At 41.3% G+C, this 15,123-nt stretch overlaps 1 protein-coding gene across 1 annotated transcript in view; it reads right to left on the reverse strand.

Moving 5' to 3' along the window:
- PIWIL4 (piwi like RNA-mediated gene silencing 4) overlaps window positions 1-15,123 on the reverse strand; it is a 55,284-nt gene that overhangs the window by 2,273 nt on the left and 37,888 nt on the right. Inside the window, exons 14-18 of the mRNA XM_055547623.1 lie at window positions 13,500-13,572; window positions 9,013-9,213; window positions 7,867-7,970; window positions 5,710-5,780; window positions 4,204-4,357 (exon numbers count right to left, since the gene is read on the reverse strand). Coding sequence (XP_055403598.1) covers window positions 4,204-4,357; window positions 5,710-5,780; window positions 7,867-7,970; window positions 9,013-9,213; window positions 13,500-13,572 — 603 coding nt within the window. The remainder of the gene's footprint in view (window positions 1-4,203; window positions 4,358-5,709; window positions 5,781-7,866; window positions 7,971-9,012; window positions 9,214-13,499; window positions 13,573-15,123) is intronic.

Below are 15,123 nucleotides of genomic sequence, written 5' to 3' on the forward strand. Positions count from 1 at the left end.
CTTGCCTGCGAAATCCCAGAGACAGAGAAGCCTGGTGAGCTATAGCCCATGGAGTCTCACAAGAGTTAGACATGACTGGGCGACTAAACAAAAACAAATATTTGCCATTATGGGAGAAACCTCCAGATCACCGAAAATTCACTTTAAGCACTTTATCTTAAAAATACTTTATTAATGTTTTCAATCTCAAAACTTTTTAAAAGTTGATGTCATGGTGCAGGAGAACTAACTCTTTAGCATTTTCAGGTGCTAAAATGTATCCTGCAATCCCCAAATTGCATGCTGGTGACTCTTGGATCAGTTAGATTGACCCAACGCAAACCACTTCAGTATTCTTGCCTTGAGAACCCCATGAACAGACTGGAAAGGCAAAAAGATAGGCACTGAAAGATGAACTCCCCAGGTTGGTAGGTGCCCAATATGCTACTGGAGAAGAGTGGAGAAATAACTCCAGAAAGAATAAAGAGACAGAGCCAAAGCGAAAACAATGCCCAATGGTGGATGTGTCTGGTGGTGAAAGTAAAGTCCGATGCTGTAAAGAACAATATTGCATAGGAACCTGGAATGTTAGGTCTAGGAATCAAGGTAAATTAGAAGTGGTCAAACAGGAGATGGCAAGAGTGAACATTTACATTTTAGGAATCAGTGAACTAAAATGGACTGGAATCGGTGAATTTAATTCAGATGACCATTATATCTAGTACTGTGGGCAAGAATCCCTTAGAAGAAATGGAGTAGCCCTCAGGGTCAACAAAAGAGTCTGAAATGCAGTACTTGGATGCAATCTCAAAAATGACAGAATGATCTCTGTTTCCAAGGCAAACCATTCAATATTACAGTAATCCAAGTCTATGCCCCAACCAGTAACGCTGAAGAAGCTGAAGCTGAATGGTTCTATGAAGACCTACAGGACCTTCTAGAACTAACCAAAAAAAATTGACCAAAAAAAGATGTTCTTTTCATCATAGAGGACTGGAATGCAAACACAGGAAGTGAAGTAACAGGCAAGTTAGGCCTTGAGGTACAAAATGAAGCAGAGCAAAGGTTAACAGAGTTTTGCCAAGAGAACGCACTGGTCATAGCAAACACCCTCTTCCAACAACACAAGAGAAGACTCTACACGTGGACATCACCAGATGGTCAATACTGAGATCAGACTGATTACATTCTTTGCAGCCAAAGATAGAGAAACACCAAAAACATGGCCAGGAGCTGACTGTTGCTCATATCATGAACTTCTCATTGTCAAATTCAGACTTAACTTGCAGAAAGTAGGGAAAACCACTAGACCATTCAGGTATGACCAAAACCAACTCCCTTACAATTATACAGTGGAACAGACAAATAGATTCAAGGGATTAGATCTCATAGAGTAGCTGAAGAACTACGGACAGAGGTTCATGACATTGTACAAGAGGCAGCGATCAAGACAATCCCCAAGAAAAAGAAACGCAAAAAGGCAAAATGGTTGTCTGAAGAGGCCTTACAAATAGCTGAGAAAAGAAGAGATGCTGAAGTCAAGGGAGAAAAGGAAAGATATATCAATCTGAATGCAGAGTTCCAAAGAATAGCAAGGAGAGATAAGAAAGCCTTCCTCAGTGATCAATGCAAAGAAATAGAGGAAAACAGTAGAATGGGAAAGACTAGAGATCTCTTCAAGAAAATTAGAGATACCAAGGAAACATTTCATGCAAAGATGGGTACAATAAAGGACAGAAACAGTATGGACCTCACAGAAACAGAAGATATTAAAAGGTGGCAAGAATACACAGAATAACTATACAAAAAAGTATCTTAATGACCCAGATAACCATGATGGTGTGATCAGTCACATAGAGCCAGACATCCTGGAATCCGAAATTAAGTGGCCTGAGGAAGTATGACTATGCACAAAGCCAGTGGAGGTGATGGAATCCCAGTTGAGCTATTTCAAATCCTAGAAGATGATGTTGTGTAGTGTTGCACTCAACATGCCAGCAAATCTGGAAAACTCAGCAGTAGCCACAGGACTGGAAAAGATCAGTTTTCATTCCAATCCCAAAGAAAGGCAATGCCAAAGAATGTTCAAATTACCACACAATTGCACTCATTTCACATACCAGGAAAGTAATGTTCAAAATTCCCCAAGCCAAGCTTCAACAGTACATGAACCAAGAAATTCCAGATGTTCGAGCTGGTTTTAGAAAAGGCAGAGGAACCAGAGATCAAATTGCCAACATCCGCTGGATCATCAAAAAAGCAAGAGAGTTCCAGAAAAACATCTACTTCTGCTTCATTGATTATGTTAAAGCCTTTGACTGTGTGGATCATAACAAACTGCGGAAAATTCTTCAAGAGATAGGAATACCAGACCAGCTGACCTGCCTCCTGAGAAATTTGTATGCAGGTCAAGAAGCAACTGTTAGAACCGGACATAGACCAATGGACTGGTTCCAAATTAGGAAAAGAGTACGTCAAGGCTGTACATTGCCACCCTGTTTATTTAACTTCTATGCAGAGTACATCATGTGAAATGCTGGGCTGGATGAAGCACAAGCTGGAATCAAGATTGCCAGGAGAAATATCAATAACCTCAGATATGCAGATGATACCACTCTCATGGCAGAAAGCGAAGTGGAACTGAAAAGCCTCTTGATGAAAGTGAAAGAGGAGAGTGAAAAAGTTGGCTTAAAACTCAAAATTCAGAAAATTAAGATCATGGCATCTGGTCCCATCACTTCATGGCAAATGGACAGGGAAACAATGGAAATAGTGACAGACTATTTTCTTGAGCTCCAAAATCACTGCAGATGGTGACTGCAGCCATGATATTAAAAAATGCTTGCTCCTTGGAAGAAAAGCTATGATCAACCTAGACAGCATATTAAAAAGCAGAGGTATCACTTTGCTGACAAAGGTCTATAAAAGCTATGGTTTTTTTCCAGTAGTCATGTATGGATGTGAGAGTTGGACCACAGGAAGGCTGAGCATTGAAGAATTGATGCTTTTGAACTGTGGTGTTGGAGAAGACGCTTGAGAGTCCCCTGGACTGCAAGGAGATCCAACCAGTCAATCCTAAAGGAAATCAGTCCTGAATATTCATTGGAAGGACTGATGCTGAAGCTGAAGCTCCAATACTTTGGCCACCTGATGTGAAGAACTGACTCATTGGAAAAGACCCTGATGCTGGGAAAGATTGTAGGCAAGAGGAGAGGGGACGACAGAGAGTGAGATGGTTGGATGGCATCATGGGTTCGATGGACATGAGTTTGAGCAAGCTCCGGGAGTTGGTGATGGACAGGACGGCCTGGTGTGCTCCAGACCATGGGGTCACAAAGAGTCGTGCACAACTGAGCGACTGAACTGAAGTGACCCAAGGTCAGTGGGGAATGAGAAAGTTTGGCTCTGATAGTTTGAATGCAGCTAAAGGTGGTTTGCCACTGAGCTATGATGCTCTCCCTCCTCTCTGATGGTCACTGATGAGGTCAAGGTTTGGCTCCTTTGCGCCTCAACAGTTGTATGATGGTATAACCCTACAGAGGAGAGGGAGTGCTATGCACAACTTGGAATATAAGGCTTTCTGAGGATTTTAAGAAGCCATCTTAAGATCATAATCCTCCTCCATTTTTCTGGTTCTAACATTTTTCTTGCATTTACCACTGGATATAATCATGGAGGAAAATGGACCAAGGCATCGAATCTAGAAATCTGACAGTAGAGGAACGTTCTTGGTGTTTAGCATGGTCTGATTTCCAAATGCAGCCTGGATTTCACAGCACCCAAACCGCACTTGGCATCTTCCACACACCTGAGCTGCAGATCAGTGCCTGCACGTCAGAGCCTTTCACCCTTGTGTTGATCTGGGCCTTGAATTTGAAACCAGAGCTGGTTTTGTTCCCCCCAGCATGTTAATATGTACGAAGCATCTTTAGCTGCCAGCAGCCCTGCAAGCTTCCTGCTGAATCTCAGTGTCAGCTGCTCTGGAGATTCCTGCCTTCTTCTGGTACCCCTACCCAGGGCCCCCAAAAGCTCACAGCACCCAGACGATTTACATAAGACTAGCCCAACCACCCTCCAATCTAGGGGTGGTTGTACTTGCATAAAGCAGAAATGGAGCAAAACTTAACCACACAAAAAATAAAAGAGACAGATGCACATAATAATTTTAATAGTTGCGATGAATGTGCTAGAATTGGAAGTGGGAAAAGAATACTCATTTGATACCTGGTATTTGAACTTGCTTCGATCACACTGCTCAGCAGTTGTGGGACTTCATAGTCAACGAGTGTCTGGAGCTGACCGTCGCCGACACCTTCACGGTACACAATTATCCGTGCTGGCAAACCCTGGTTATGCGTATACCACCTGTTCAGTGCCCCTGCAGGATTTGATGTTAGTAAGAAAAGGATGACTTGTCCGATGCCAACAACAAATAACATTCCCATATATTTCAGTGTTTAAATAGCTTGCTATTTCAGACCACAGTGAGATAGGGTAATACCTAATTTGGGTTGTATTTGTAATAATATAAAATTGGATAACTTTCTGGAACATTGCGGCATTTCTGCTATTTAAGGAATCATAATAGCTTCTGTGGCATAATATATCCTCAAACTCAGCGTATCTCTTTAGTAAAATTTTAATATCTAAGCAATAAATTAAAATTTAATTTATGCCACAGACATACAAATTCCCCCAAACCAAATTAATACTAATTTAGTTTCTTTCAATCTTTCAATCCTCTCAAAGACTGGATAATATTATGTAATGTTCTTCTCTAATGAGCATAAATATGAAAACACAAGGAAAAGACTTGGCTGCTCCTGTAAAAAACATCTCTTCACACTGACTCACCCATAAGTCTCGCTGACAGTGTGAACTCTGAAAAATTTCCACTCACTTTAAGAAACTGCCTAAAGAGCAGAGACTCCTACCCAACAGAAACTTTTCATAACTACTGCTAAAAAAATGACCAGGTTTTGAAGTGAAGGGAAAGTAATATGATAAAATTCTTGCATATATGGCACCATTGTATTAGGAGAGTTTATGGTCCCGGAGATTAATTTTAGTTTGATAGAAAATGACCATATGTATAAGTCCACTACCAGGACATATCACCAACTGCACTTTTTTGGAAAACAAATATTTACAACCCCTCAGAGTTTATAGCTGTGATGATGCAGATTGGGGGTGGGGGGAGTTGTACAGGTCACATTGCTAGGCAGGGGCCAAGCGAGTTTCGGACCTGGGTTGGAAAAGATATGGAAACCCCAGACCCCTCTTTCCACTGCGTTCCTCTGTGAGGAGGGCACCCTCCCCATCTGCTGTCTTCCCCATTTTCTCCTCTGATGCCACACCTGACCTGCCAGCACCCCCACCCCCAGTCCCCCAGGCTTTTCTCCTGTTTCTAGACCTGGTCTGTCACAATTCTTGTTCCTCCAGGCTAAGTTTCTTTTGGCCTTCAAACTGCTTGCCAGAGTCACCAGCAGCTACAAACTTTTCTTTCCTCCTGGCTTTCAGTTTTTCACACAGAGACACAAACGTAAATTCCACAGAGCCTATCTGTCAGTCTGAGTCAGGCCACAGCTTTGGGGTCTCCAACTAGGTGCCAATTAACTCAGGGAGACTTAAGGAGTCTGTTTCCACCTGTCTGATCTGCTAGAAGCTTATGGACTTTGGGTCTGAAGGAGCAGTCCTTGGAGCCCACCCCTAGTGCTATGAGTTTAGTACCGATCATGAACACTTTTAAGCAGTCTGCAACATGAGCTGTTGTTCTCTGAAGGATACAGCGGGAAAACCACCTAAAGTAAGCAAAGAACCAAAGTAAAGTTCACCTTTGAAAATTCTGCTATCAACATGCATAAGTATTAAATTAAGAGGTAGACATTATAACTAAATCAATGTTCATAACTTTTTATACACTATATGATTACTATTATATTAAAATGCTCTTCCTCACCCCCCTCCCACTCAATAAAATTCACTGATACTAGAAACTAAAGCTCAGTGCTAGCATCATATGTCTCTGGGTTCAAGTCTTGGCTGATAAATTCACCAACTGTGTGACTTTACTATATGAACCTAAGCCTCAGTTTCCTCAGTTGTGCCAAGGAAATTTACAAAATAGTAATGTAGTTAGTGGGCTCCCCAGGTAGCTCAGTGGTAAAGAATCTGCCTGCCAATGCTGGAGCCACAGAAAACTTGGGTTCAATCCCTGGATCAGAAGATACCCTGGAGGAGGAAATGGCAAGCCACTCCAGTACTCCTACCTGGACAATCCCATGAACAGAGGAGCCTGGCGGGCTATAGTCCATGGGGTTGCAAAGAGTCAGACGCAACTGAAGTGACTTAGCATGCAAAGTAGTTAGTATCTCATAGGGTTGTTGTAAAAATTAGATAAAACACGCAAAGTACTTGGTTCAGCACTTGGTACATAATAAGCACTGATAAATACAGGCCACTACATTATTAAGGAAATGTATTAGTTTAGCAGTAGACCTTCTACTTTCAAATTATTCAAAGATTTCTCAAGGATAAACTTCATTTCTATAGGTAAGCTTTGGGGAATTGAAATCTTAACATGATTAACTTAATCTAGACTTCAGAAGCAAGTTCTCTTGCTAAAATTATTCATTAAAAGCACTTGTAAAATGAAGATAATGACTTAGTGATATACAATATCTCCATTTCTCTAGTTCTCTAAAAATGTGCAATAATCATGATGCAATTAGAAATGTTGCTAAGAAGCCAGAAGTCCCTTGCTGCTAAGTCGCTTCAGTCGTGTCTGACACTGTGCGACCCCAGAGACAGCAGCCCACCAGGCTTCCCCGTCCCTGGGATTCTCCAGGCAAGAACACTGGAGTGGGTTGCCATTTCCTTCTCCAATGCATGAAAGTGAAAAGTGAAAGTGAAGTCGCTCAGTCGTTCCCGATTCTTAGCGACCCCATGGACTGCAGCCTACCAGGCTCCTCTGTCCACGGATTTTCCAGGCAAGAGTACTGGAGTGGGGTGCCATTGCCTTCCTTAGGTGTTTGATTAAGGAAGTGACACACAGAACAGGGATCTCATACAACCTGGAATGAAGTTGGAGGCATGCAAACTGTTGTTTGTTTGTTTCCCACAATCCCAAATATATACCTGATCACAAATTTAATGGAGTAAATCAAAGAGCTTAATTCTAGGAAGAAAACCTGTTGCGAACAGCCTCAAAACACATTGTTTAGTTATAAATATTGAAACAATTCTAAGAACTACAATTTAATATGTACTGAGTCAATGTTTAATGTGTTATTCCTCATCCTGCCTATGTTTGCTTTGTTCTAAAGATGATGTATTTTATTTCTTATTTATTTATTTATTTTTGGATGCATGTCTCAGCAGATGGGATCTTAGTCCCCCAACAAGGGATCAAACCCGTGTCCCCTGCAGTGAAAGAGCAGAGTCTCAACCACTGGACCACCAGGGAAGTTCCCTGCCTATGTTTTTAAAAGCTGTGTAAATAAACAACCACCATATCAAGTTTCTGTGACTATTAAAAATAGTAACAAGCATGTCTTGAACATTTACACAGGATAGGTAAGTTGCAGATCAGGATATAAATCCAGGCAAACTGATTCTCAACTGCTTGACATCATGAACGTAAACTTTCTAGTACAGAGCATATAAGAAATAGCCTGTCCTAATGTACATATAAAAATGGTTTTATTGAAGCTAAATTTTACTCCAGTATTACCCATCACATTTATATATGTGAATATAATTTGTGACCACAAGTGTTCATATTTTAAAAATGAGTGAAGAATACAAACTATTCCTTGCTGTATAGCCTTTAGTTAAATCAGAAGTCCAAACAGTTGAAGACTATGTTAGGGTAATTTTTAAAAGTACCTGGTGATTCTGGGGTTAATACTGGCCACAAATCCAACCACCATCGTTCCCTGGCTGAATGCATCTTTACAGACATTGATACCGACCACCATCAGGGACTTTAACTGTAAAATTAGATTTTTCATGATTTAATGGAACTAGGTATTATTTTCCCAAGCAATGACTTAATATGCAGTTTTTAAAAGACTCTCCGTGGTTGTGAAATTATTTAAACTCTGCCGGGGAGATCAAGGTCCAGATGAGGCAGATTATTAAACCAGAAACCAGAGAAACTTAAAGACAGAGGGAAGAATATAGTACATACTTTGATTAAGAGACACACTGTAATCCAAAATGGCCACCAACCACTGTTGGGGGAGGCAAGGGCCATCAATGGCTTAAGGGTTCCGGTAAAGCGGTCGGTCCATCATTTATCCCTTGCCTCAGAGCTGAAGGAATCTGAAGGGAAATTCCATTCCCCGTTCTTTAGCTCTCCAAGGAATCCTCACTTGTATGCATGCCTCCAGGAGGAGCAGCTGAGGTTAACCTCGTATATCCTGATTAAGGGAACAGGCAACGGGCTCTCATTCCTCCGTCTCCTCACTTCCTTCCACAGTGCCCATAGTTCAGGAAAGAGAACAGGATTTTTTCAGTTCCCAACACAAACTGGAGGTTTACATCACGGGCTCTGCTATTTCCTTAAGCTCTCAGAGTGTGGGGCGGGGGGCGGGGGGGGAGGCGTTCCATCCAGGTTGTGCAAGGGTCCTCTGCCAGGCAGTGGCAGGAAAAGGCAGGGGCCATAGAACCCAGATTTTAAATGATGGCTCCAAATCAAGTCCCTTCAAGTCGATGCCAGACTAGATTCTCTTTCGTGAAATATTCTGTTACCAGCTTGACTAAAGCGCCATGAGAACAGGGAGCCACAACTCACTCTCTAGACCTTCCCAGTGGCTGGTGTATAACGGAACCCAGAGCAGACAAACAGATAAACAACAAACCGACCCAATAAACAAACAGTGCAAATATTTCTAGAATCACATGAAAATATCTCCTACTTTGATTCACTTTTTAAAATTGGTGACTAAAATTTGGTGACCAATGAATCACCAATGAATGACTAAAATTTAGTGATTGCTGACTAAAAGGAAAAGAGAGGCAGTTCCTCACCGGGATCTCCACCGCCCAGAGCTCACCCCCGAGTTTACAGATCATTTGCATGGCAATCTTGGTGGCGACACTCAGCATCATCCCCTGCTTATTCAACGTCTGAGCAAGCACACACTGGCTGGGCACTGGGCAGTCGGAGCTCAAATATTTTTTAATGGAATCATAATAGCTGGTCTGAATAGAAGGCAGAATACACATCACCTAAAAACAAAACAGACAGCAGCAACAACAAAAAGAAGAAAGTCAATTTACTTTTGTTGAGAGGAAGCTTTAAAAAACAATGAATTTCCAAAACATCTTTCGCCCTTACACTCCCAAGAAGCAAACAGCACACATACAATTCTTCTCTTAAACGATCTTTAAAGAGAAGACAATGAATCTAAACCTTCTGAAATGCCTTCTCATCAGCCATCTGCTCTGCAAAGCCCCCCTCCAATCCTACCACCTCCTTGGGCTCTTCCTTCCTCTCTGCTTCCCTCCTGATTTGATTCGGTCAGTTTTCTCAAATTCCCTTCCAACCTAGCTTTTCCTCCTGTTACCTCTCTTCTTTGCAGTGACCCTTCCCTGTGGCTCTCCAGCTCCCTACTCCCCACTCCCCAACTGCACCCACAGACAAGCAAAGTGGAGGATTCGCTTTAATTGTGGTCTTTTTCCCATTAGGCACTGGACATCCGAAATTAAAGAAAAAACAACAGTTTTTGTTTTTGTTTGTTTACTCGGACTTGAATGTAGGGTATGACGGGAGGGAAAATAAGGAGAAAGAAGCTTCAGGTGCCCTGGTAAATTCCAGTCTTCTCTGTTACTGCCTACACTTACCATCAGGTATTTCCCTCACAGAACGACCTCTCCCGGCCTAACTCCATCTCCTTCCTATCTTTTATTCTCTACTTTCAACCACCCCCATCCCCCAAATTACAGAAAAGATAGGCACTGTCATAATCAACAGAAAACAAATATAATGATTTTCACCTATAGAATTCTTCCAAATCATAACATCAAAAGTGAAAATTATTTACACTTAATCATATAAAGCAGAAGAAAATATTTTTAAAGTACTGGAAAAATTATCTCAGGGGCTTTCCTGCCTTGCATCCTGTGAATCTGGGGCTAAGCAAGGAGTGACCCAATGGGAACCAGGACCATAAGAAGGTGAGAGCCAAGTGAGACTGGTTACACACCAGGGATGGAGAAGTAAGGAAGAATGTGGAGAATAATAAGGGCCATGTTTCTCACTCTCAGAGATAAGGGGTACAGATACGGAAAGGGAGTACCATCTCCTGTGGCACTGGGGTGCAACTGGGGGACCTGAACACATGTTTTATATTTAAAATTTTGATAAAATATTTTAATATATACATAGATACATACAGCAACAAAATAGATGCAAGGGTGCATGTGTATATATGCACACCCAAGCAGCAGTGGTAGTTCAGTCGCTAAGTCATGTCCAACTCTTGTGGCCCCACAGACTAGCCCACCAGGTTCCTCTGTCCATTGGATTTCCCAGGCAAGAATACTGGAGTGGACTGCCGTTTCCTTCTCCAGGAAATCTTCTCCACTCAGGGACTGAACCCACATTTCCTGCACCGCAGGCAAACTTTTCACTACTGAGCCACCAGGGAAGCCCATGCACACACACATATATATGTATTTCCTAGCTTTGCCCATTGGGAAAGCCTAGGGGCCGTGACACCCCAGCAGCAAATAAGCACACCAGTACCCAGATCTTGGTTTGTGATACTCATCTCTTCCAAAAGGATTCAGGGCTCATTGGAGAAATAGACAATTCCAGAGTTGGGCAGAAAAACTTATATTAACCTGGAATATCTTACTGTGCCAGACAGTAAGGAAGTGTTCCAAGAAAGATAAGAAAACATCAAAAAGACAGAAGCCATACTGAATGGAGTTCCTACTGGCAAAACCAAGGACAATTTGGACATAGGGCCTCAAAGACTCAGACATGACTGAGCGACTGAGCGCATGCACGTAGGCTGTAGGACAAGAATTATCAATGGATTCTAACACTAGTGGGTGAAGTTTGATGAAGAACAGGATATTTACATAGTCTCAAAGTATGTCCCTACCAAAAAAAATCTTAATTACCAAAAAGTGTAACTTTATAAAGAAGAAGCTTGACAGAAACCACCCTAGTAATGGAGTACCTCCTGGTAAGAACACAGAATCATTCCTGTGATACTGCTGCCCAAAGTGCATAAACTGAATTTAATGATAAAGAAACAGTAGACAAACCCAAAGTGAGAGACACTGTATAAAATAACTGGTCTATTATACTCTTAAAAACTGGAAGGTCATCCAAGTCAACGGAAACTATGGAACTGTTACAAACTGAAGGAGAGATTAAAGAGAAAAGGCAACTAAATGCAATATATTAGACCTATTCATTAGAGAAAACATTCTGGGGACAAATGGAGAAATGTGAATGGAGTTGGTAGATTAGCTGGTTATACTGCTCCCTGATTTTGATGGTTGTTCTGTGGTTCCGTAGGAGAGTGACCCTGTTTGTAGGAAATGTGCATAACTGTATTAAAAGGGTAATGTGCATCATGCCTGTAACTTACTCTCAAATGTTCAGGAAAAAATAAATAAATAAGATAGGAAGGGAGGAAGGTAAAGAGGGAGGGAGAAGAGGGAGGAGAGGAAATGACAGAAAATGATAGTAAACATGATCAAATGCCAACAATCGGGGAATCTGAGTGAATGGTATATTAGAGTTCTTTATGGCACCCCACTCCAGTACTCTTGCCTGGAAAATCCCATGGACAGAGGAGCCTGGTAGGCTGCAGTCCATGGGGTTGCGAAGAGTTGGACACAACTGAGCAACTTCCCTTTCACTTTTCACGTTCATGCATGGGAGAAGGAAATGGCAACCCACTCCAGTGTTCTTGCCTGGAGAATCCCAGGGATGGGGGAGCCTGGTGGGCTGCCGTCTATGGGGTCGCACAGAGTCGGACACGACCGAAGCGACTTAGCAGCAGCAGCAGCAGCAGCAGTACTATTCCTGCAACTTTTCTGTAAGTTCAATTTTACATTTTAAAGTGAAAAATAAATGCTCTTAGAGTGAGAATTTCTTTGGTTTAATAACATCCTTATGGGCAAATTTTTGTGGAAAGAGATAGCTAACTAAACTGCTTTATGTGAGATATGAATAACAAGGCTGGGAGCTGGGATGAATGAGCCAGGGGAGTAAGACAGGAGCTGGGGCAGAGAAGCACTGCAGTGCAGTGAGAGGCTGAGCGAACATTTCCAAGACACGGGAAGGATTGAGAAATCCTTTACGAAAATGTAAGTCAATTTTAACTTGTCTGGAATGGTGGTATGTGATGTAATCGTGCCTTGGCCCCAAACCCTCAGCAAAGTCAGCTATACAACACAAACACAAACATACACACTCACCACACACACATTCACTACACACACAAACTACACTCACACCACACCACAAACACATACACTCACAACACACACACAAATACACACACTCACCACATACATTCACACCACACACACATGCACTCACTACACACACACCACACCACACACACACAGATACACACACTCACTATACACACAAATTACACATACACTCACAACACACACACATGCACACACTCACCACACACACATGCACACACTACACACAGACCCCACACATACATACACACACACCACACATACACTCACTACACACACACCACACCACACCACACACACATACATTCATGACACACACAAACACACACTCACCACACACAACATGCATACACACACATACGATACTTTGGGAAATGAAGCAATTGTGGGTATCCCTCAGGGTGTTATAAAGCAGAAGGAAAGGGCACCCATGAAGGGGGACAAAAATTCAGGGGAAGAGGAACATGGGACCATAGGTGACGTGGAAAACTTACACCTTCCAAGAACCCCCTGAAACACGAGAACAAAACTGGGTGCCTCAACACTTATAGGATGAGAGTCAATTTATCTTAAACCTTAAGTAAAAGATGACCCCCACCAACAAGCCGAAAATATGCAGAATATCCAAGAAGTTGATAAAGGGGTGGGCGCTCAGCCGTGTCCAAATCCTTTCGGTTCCCATGGACTGTAGCCCAGCAGGTTCCTTGGTCCATGGGATTCTCCAGGCGAGAATACTGGAGTGGGTTGCCATTCCCTTCTCCAGGGGATCTTCCCAACCCAGGGATCGAACCCACATCTCTTGTGTCTCCTGCATTTGCAGGCAGATTCTTTACCACTAGTGCCACCTGGGTTAAAAATTAATATTAGAAATATGAAAGGAAAATAAACTATCTGGTTAAAATATCAAGATTAATACTTTATTGGGTGTTTGGGGAAATGCACAGCAATTTGAAAACATATGGGAGAATATGTTCAAATTCCTTCTTTCAAGACTGTTAGATATGAAGAAAAATAAAAATTATACCTCAAAACACGAAAAACTATCCTATACTTACCAACTGAACCTCATGTTTAACATGCTTCTGTATAGCGTGAATAAACGCAGCTGGATTTTCTTGTACTTTTATGCTACATAAAAAGATTAATTTTGAAAATGTATAAATTTTAGTAGCACATAATCATATAGCATTAAAAATAATAGCAGTCAATATTTATAACAGACTATAATTTGAGGGAAAAAATCATTAAACTGAAATCTTTTGTGTCTAAAATTGCTTCTGTCAAACAAGATATGCCAGAAACATTTAATTACTATTTTTATTAACATAAAAAACAGATTAGTGAAAACTGAAATTTTCTCCATTGTATAGAGTCCCCACAGATTCTATCTAAACAACAATTCTGTTGTTTAAAATGGAATTGAAGGCATACTTTTGAAACTACAAGTCTCACTATCAAATGTTTGAAACAGAGTTCAAGTTAAATTGGGACTAAAAAAAAATTCTGTAATCTGAATCTCCATGGGAACTCTAAAATAAAAATCATTAGATTCCTGAGATCAAGATATCCAGTTAATCTGTATGATTCAAACTAAAAGGTTTTTTTTCCCTTAGTGGCATCTTGCATGGAACCTGGAATATCTAACCTTAATTAATCAATCAATCAGTGGACAAGTACTTATCAATTATCTGTTCTGTGGCTACAGTATATTAGGGGCCAGAGGTTACAGAAAATGATTCCACTCAGAGGAATTTATAGATCTCTTTTCTTGACATGGGTTCGACCTCTCATATGTATATATGGTTGGAACGGTCCCAATGCCCAGGGGCCTTTGAAAGCTTGCCCACCAGGTGGCAGGACCGACATCTGCCTGGCGCTGGTTACAACAGGAGTGACCAGCACTGCTCTTTCAGATGGGAGAAACTATGCATATAAATCTAATAAGTAAATAGATACGCCACAGGAGAGAAAAAGGATGGAATAAAATATGGGCTTTCAGATAAAACAGGCCAAGAGCAGAACAAGAGCAAGACTTGTTGCAATCCGGGTGAAAAAGAGCCTGTGATGCCAGTCCAGATCTGAGACTGTAGCTTCTTTCTTTAATCTTTTCCTGTCTTCTTACCTCATGGGTTGAGAGAAATTAGAGCAGGTAAAACTCAAACCAGGCGATTTGTTAACAGATTTGATAAGAAGAGAATTCTAGACGACAGTGTAAAATGAGACTTCGGGAACAGCTACGGTTTACAACAATTCCTGAGCTGATGATGTAACTAATTAGTAACCATGTATTTAAAGATTAACTCCCCACCCTGGCAATTAGGACATTTGCACCTCCACTACAACAAAGAGAAAGAAGTATCTGTTGTTCTTTTTTTAAGCAATGAAGTAAGGCATGACCAACTTTGTGGCTTTTCTAAATTAAAACAGTATTCAGCTTTGAGTATGATTGTATATGAATGGATCCCTTACTAAATTGAAAGTGTCATATTTCTCTCATCCCATGCAAATAGCAAAGCATTTACTATGTAGTAGTAGATACTCAATAAACGTTCAAAGGCTAAATGAATGACCTGGTTCTATCAGCAAACTATCTAGATGACTAATCTTATGCCACAGGAACAGAAGAAGAAAACTTGTTTCAGATTTATTTTTACATTAAATTTTAAATCATAAAATCTA

This window comes from Bubalus kerabau, chromosome 15 (genome assembly GCF_029407905.1).
Source record: "Bubalus kerabau isolate K-KA32 ecotype Philippines breed swamp buffalo chromosome 15, PCC_UOA_SB_1v2, whole genome shotgun sequence".
Classification (NCBI taxonomy): Eukaryota; Metazoa; Chordata; class Mammalia; order Artiodactyla; family Bovidae; genus Bubalus; species Bubalus kerabau.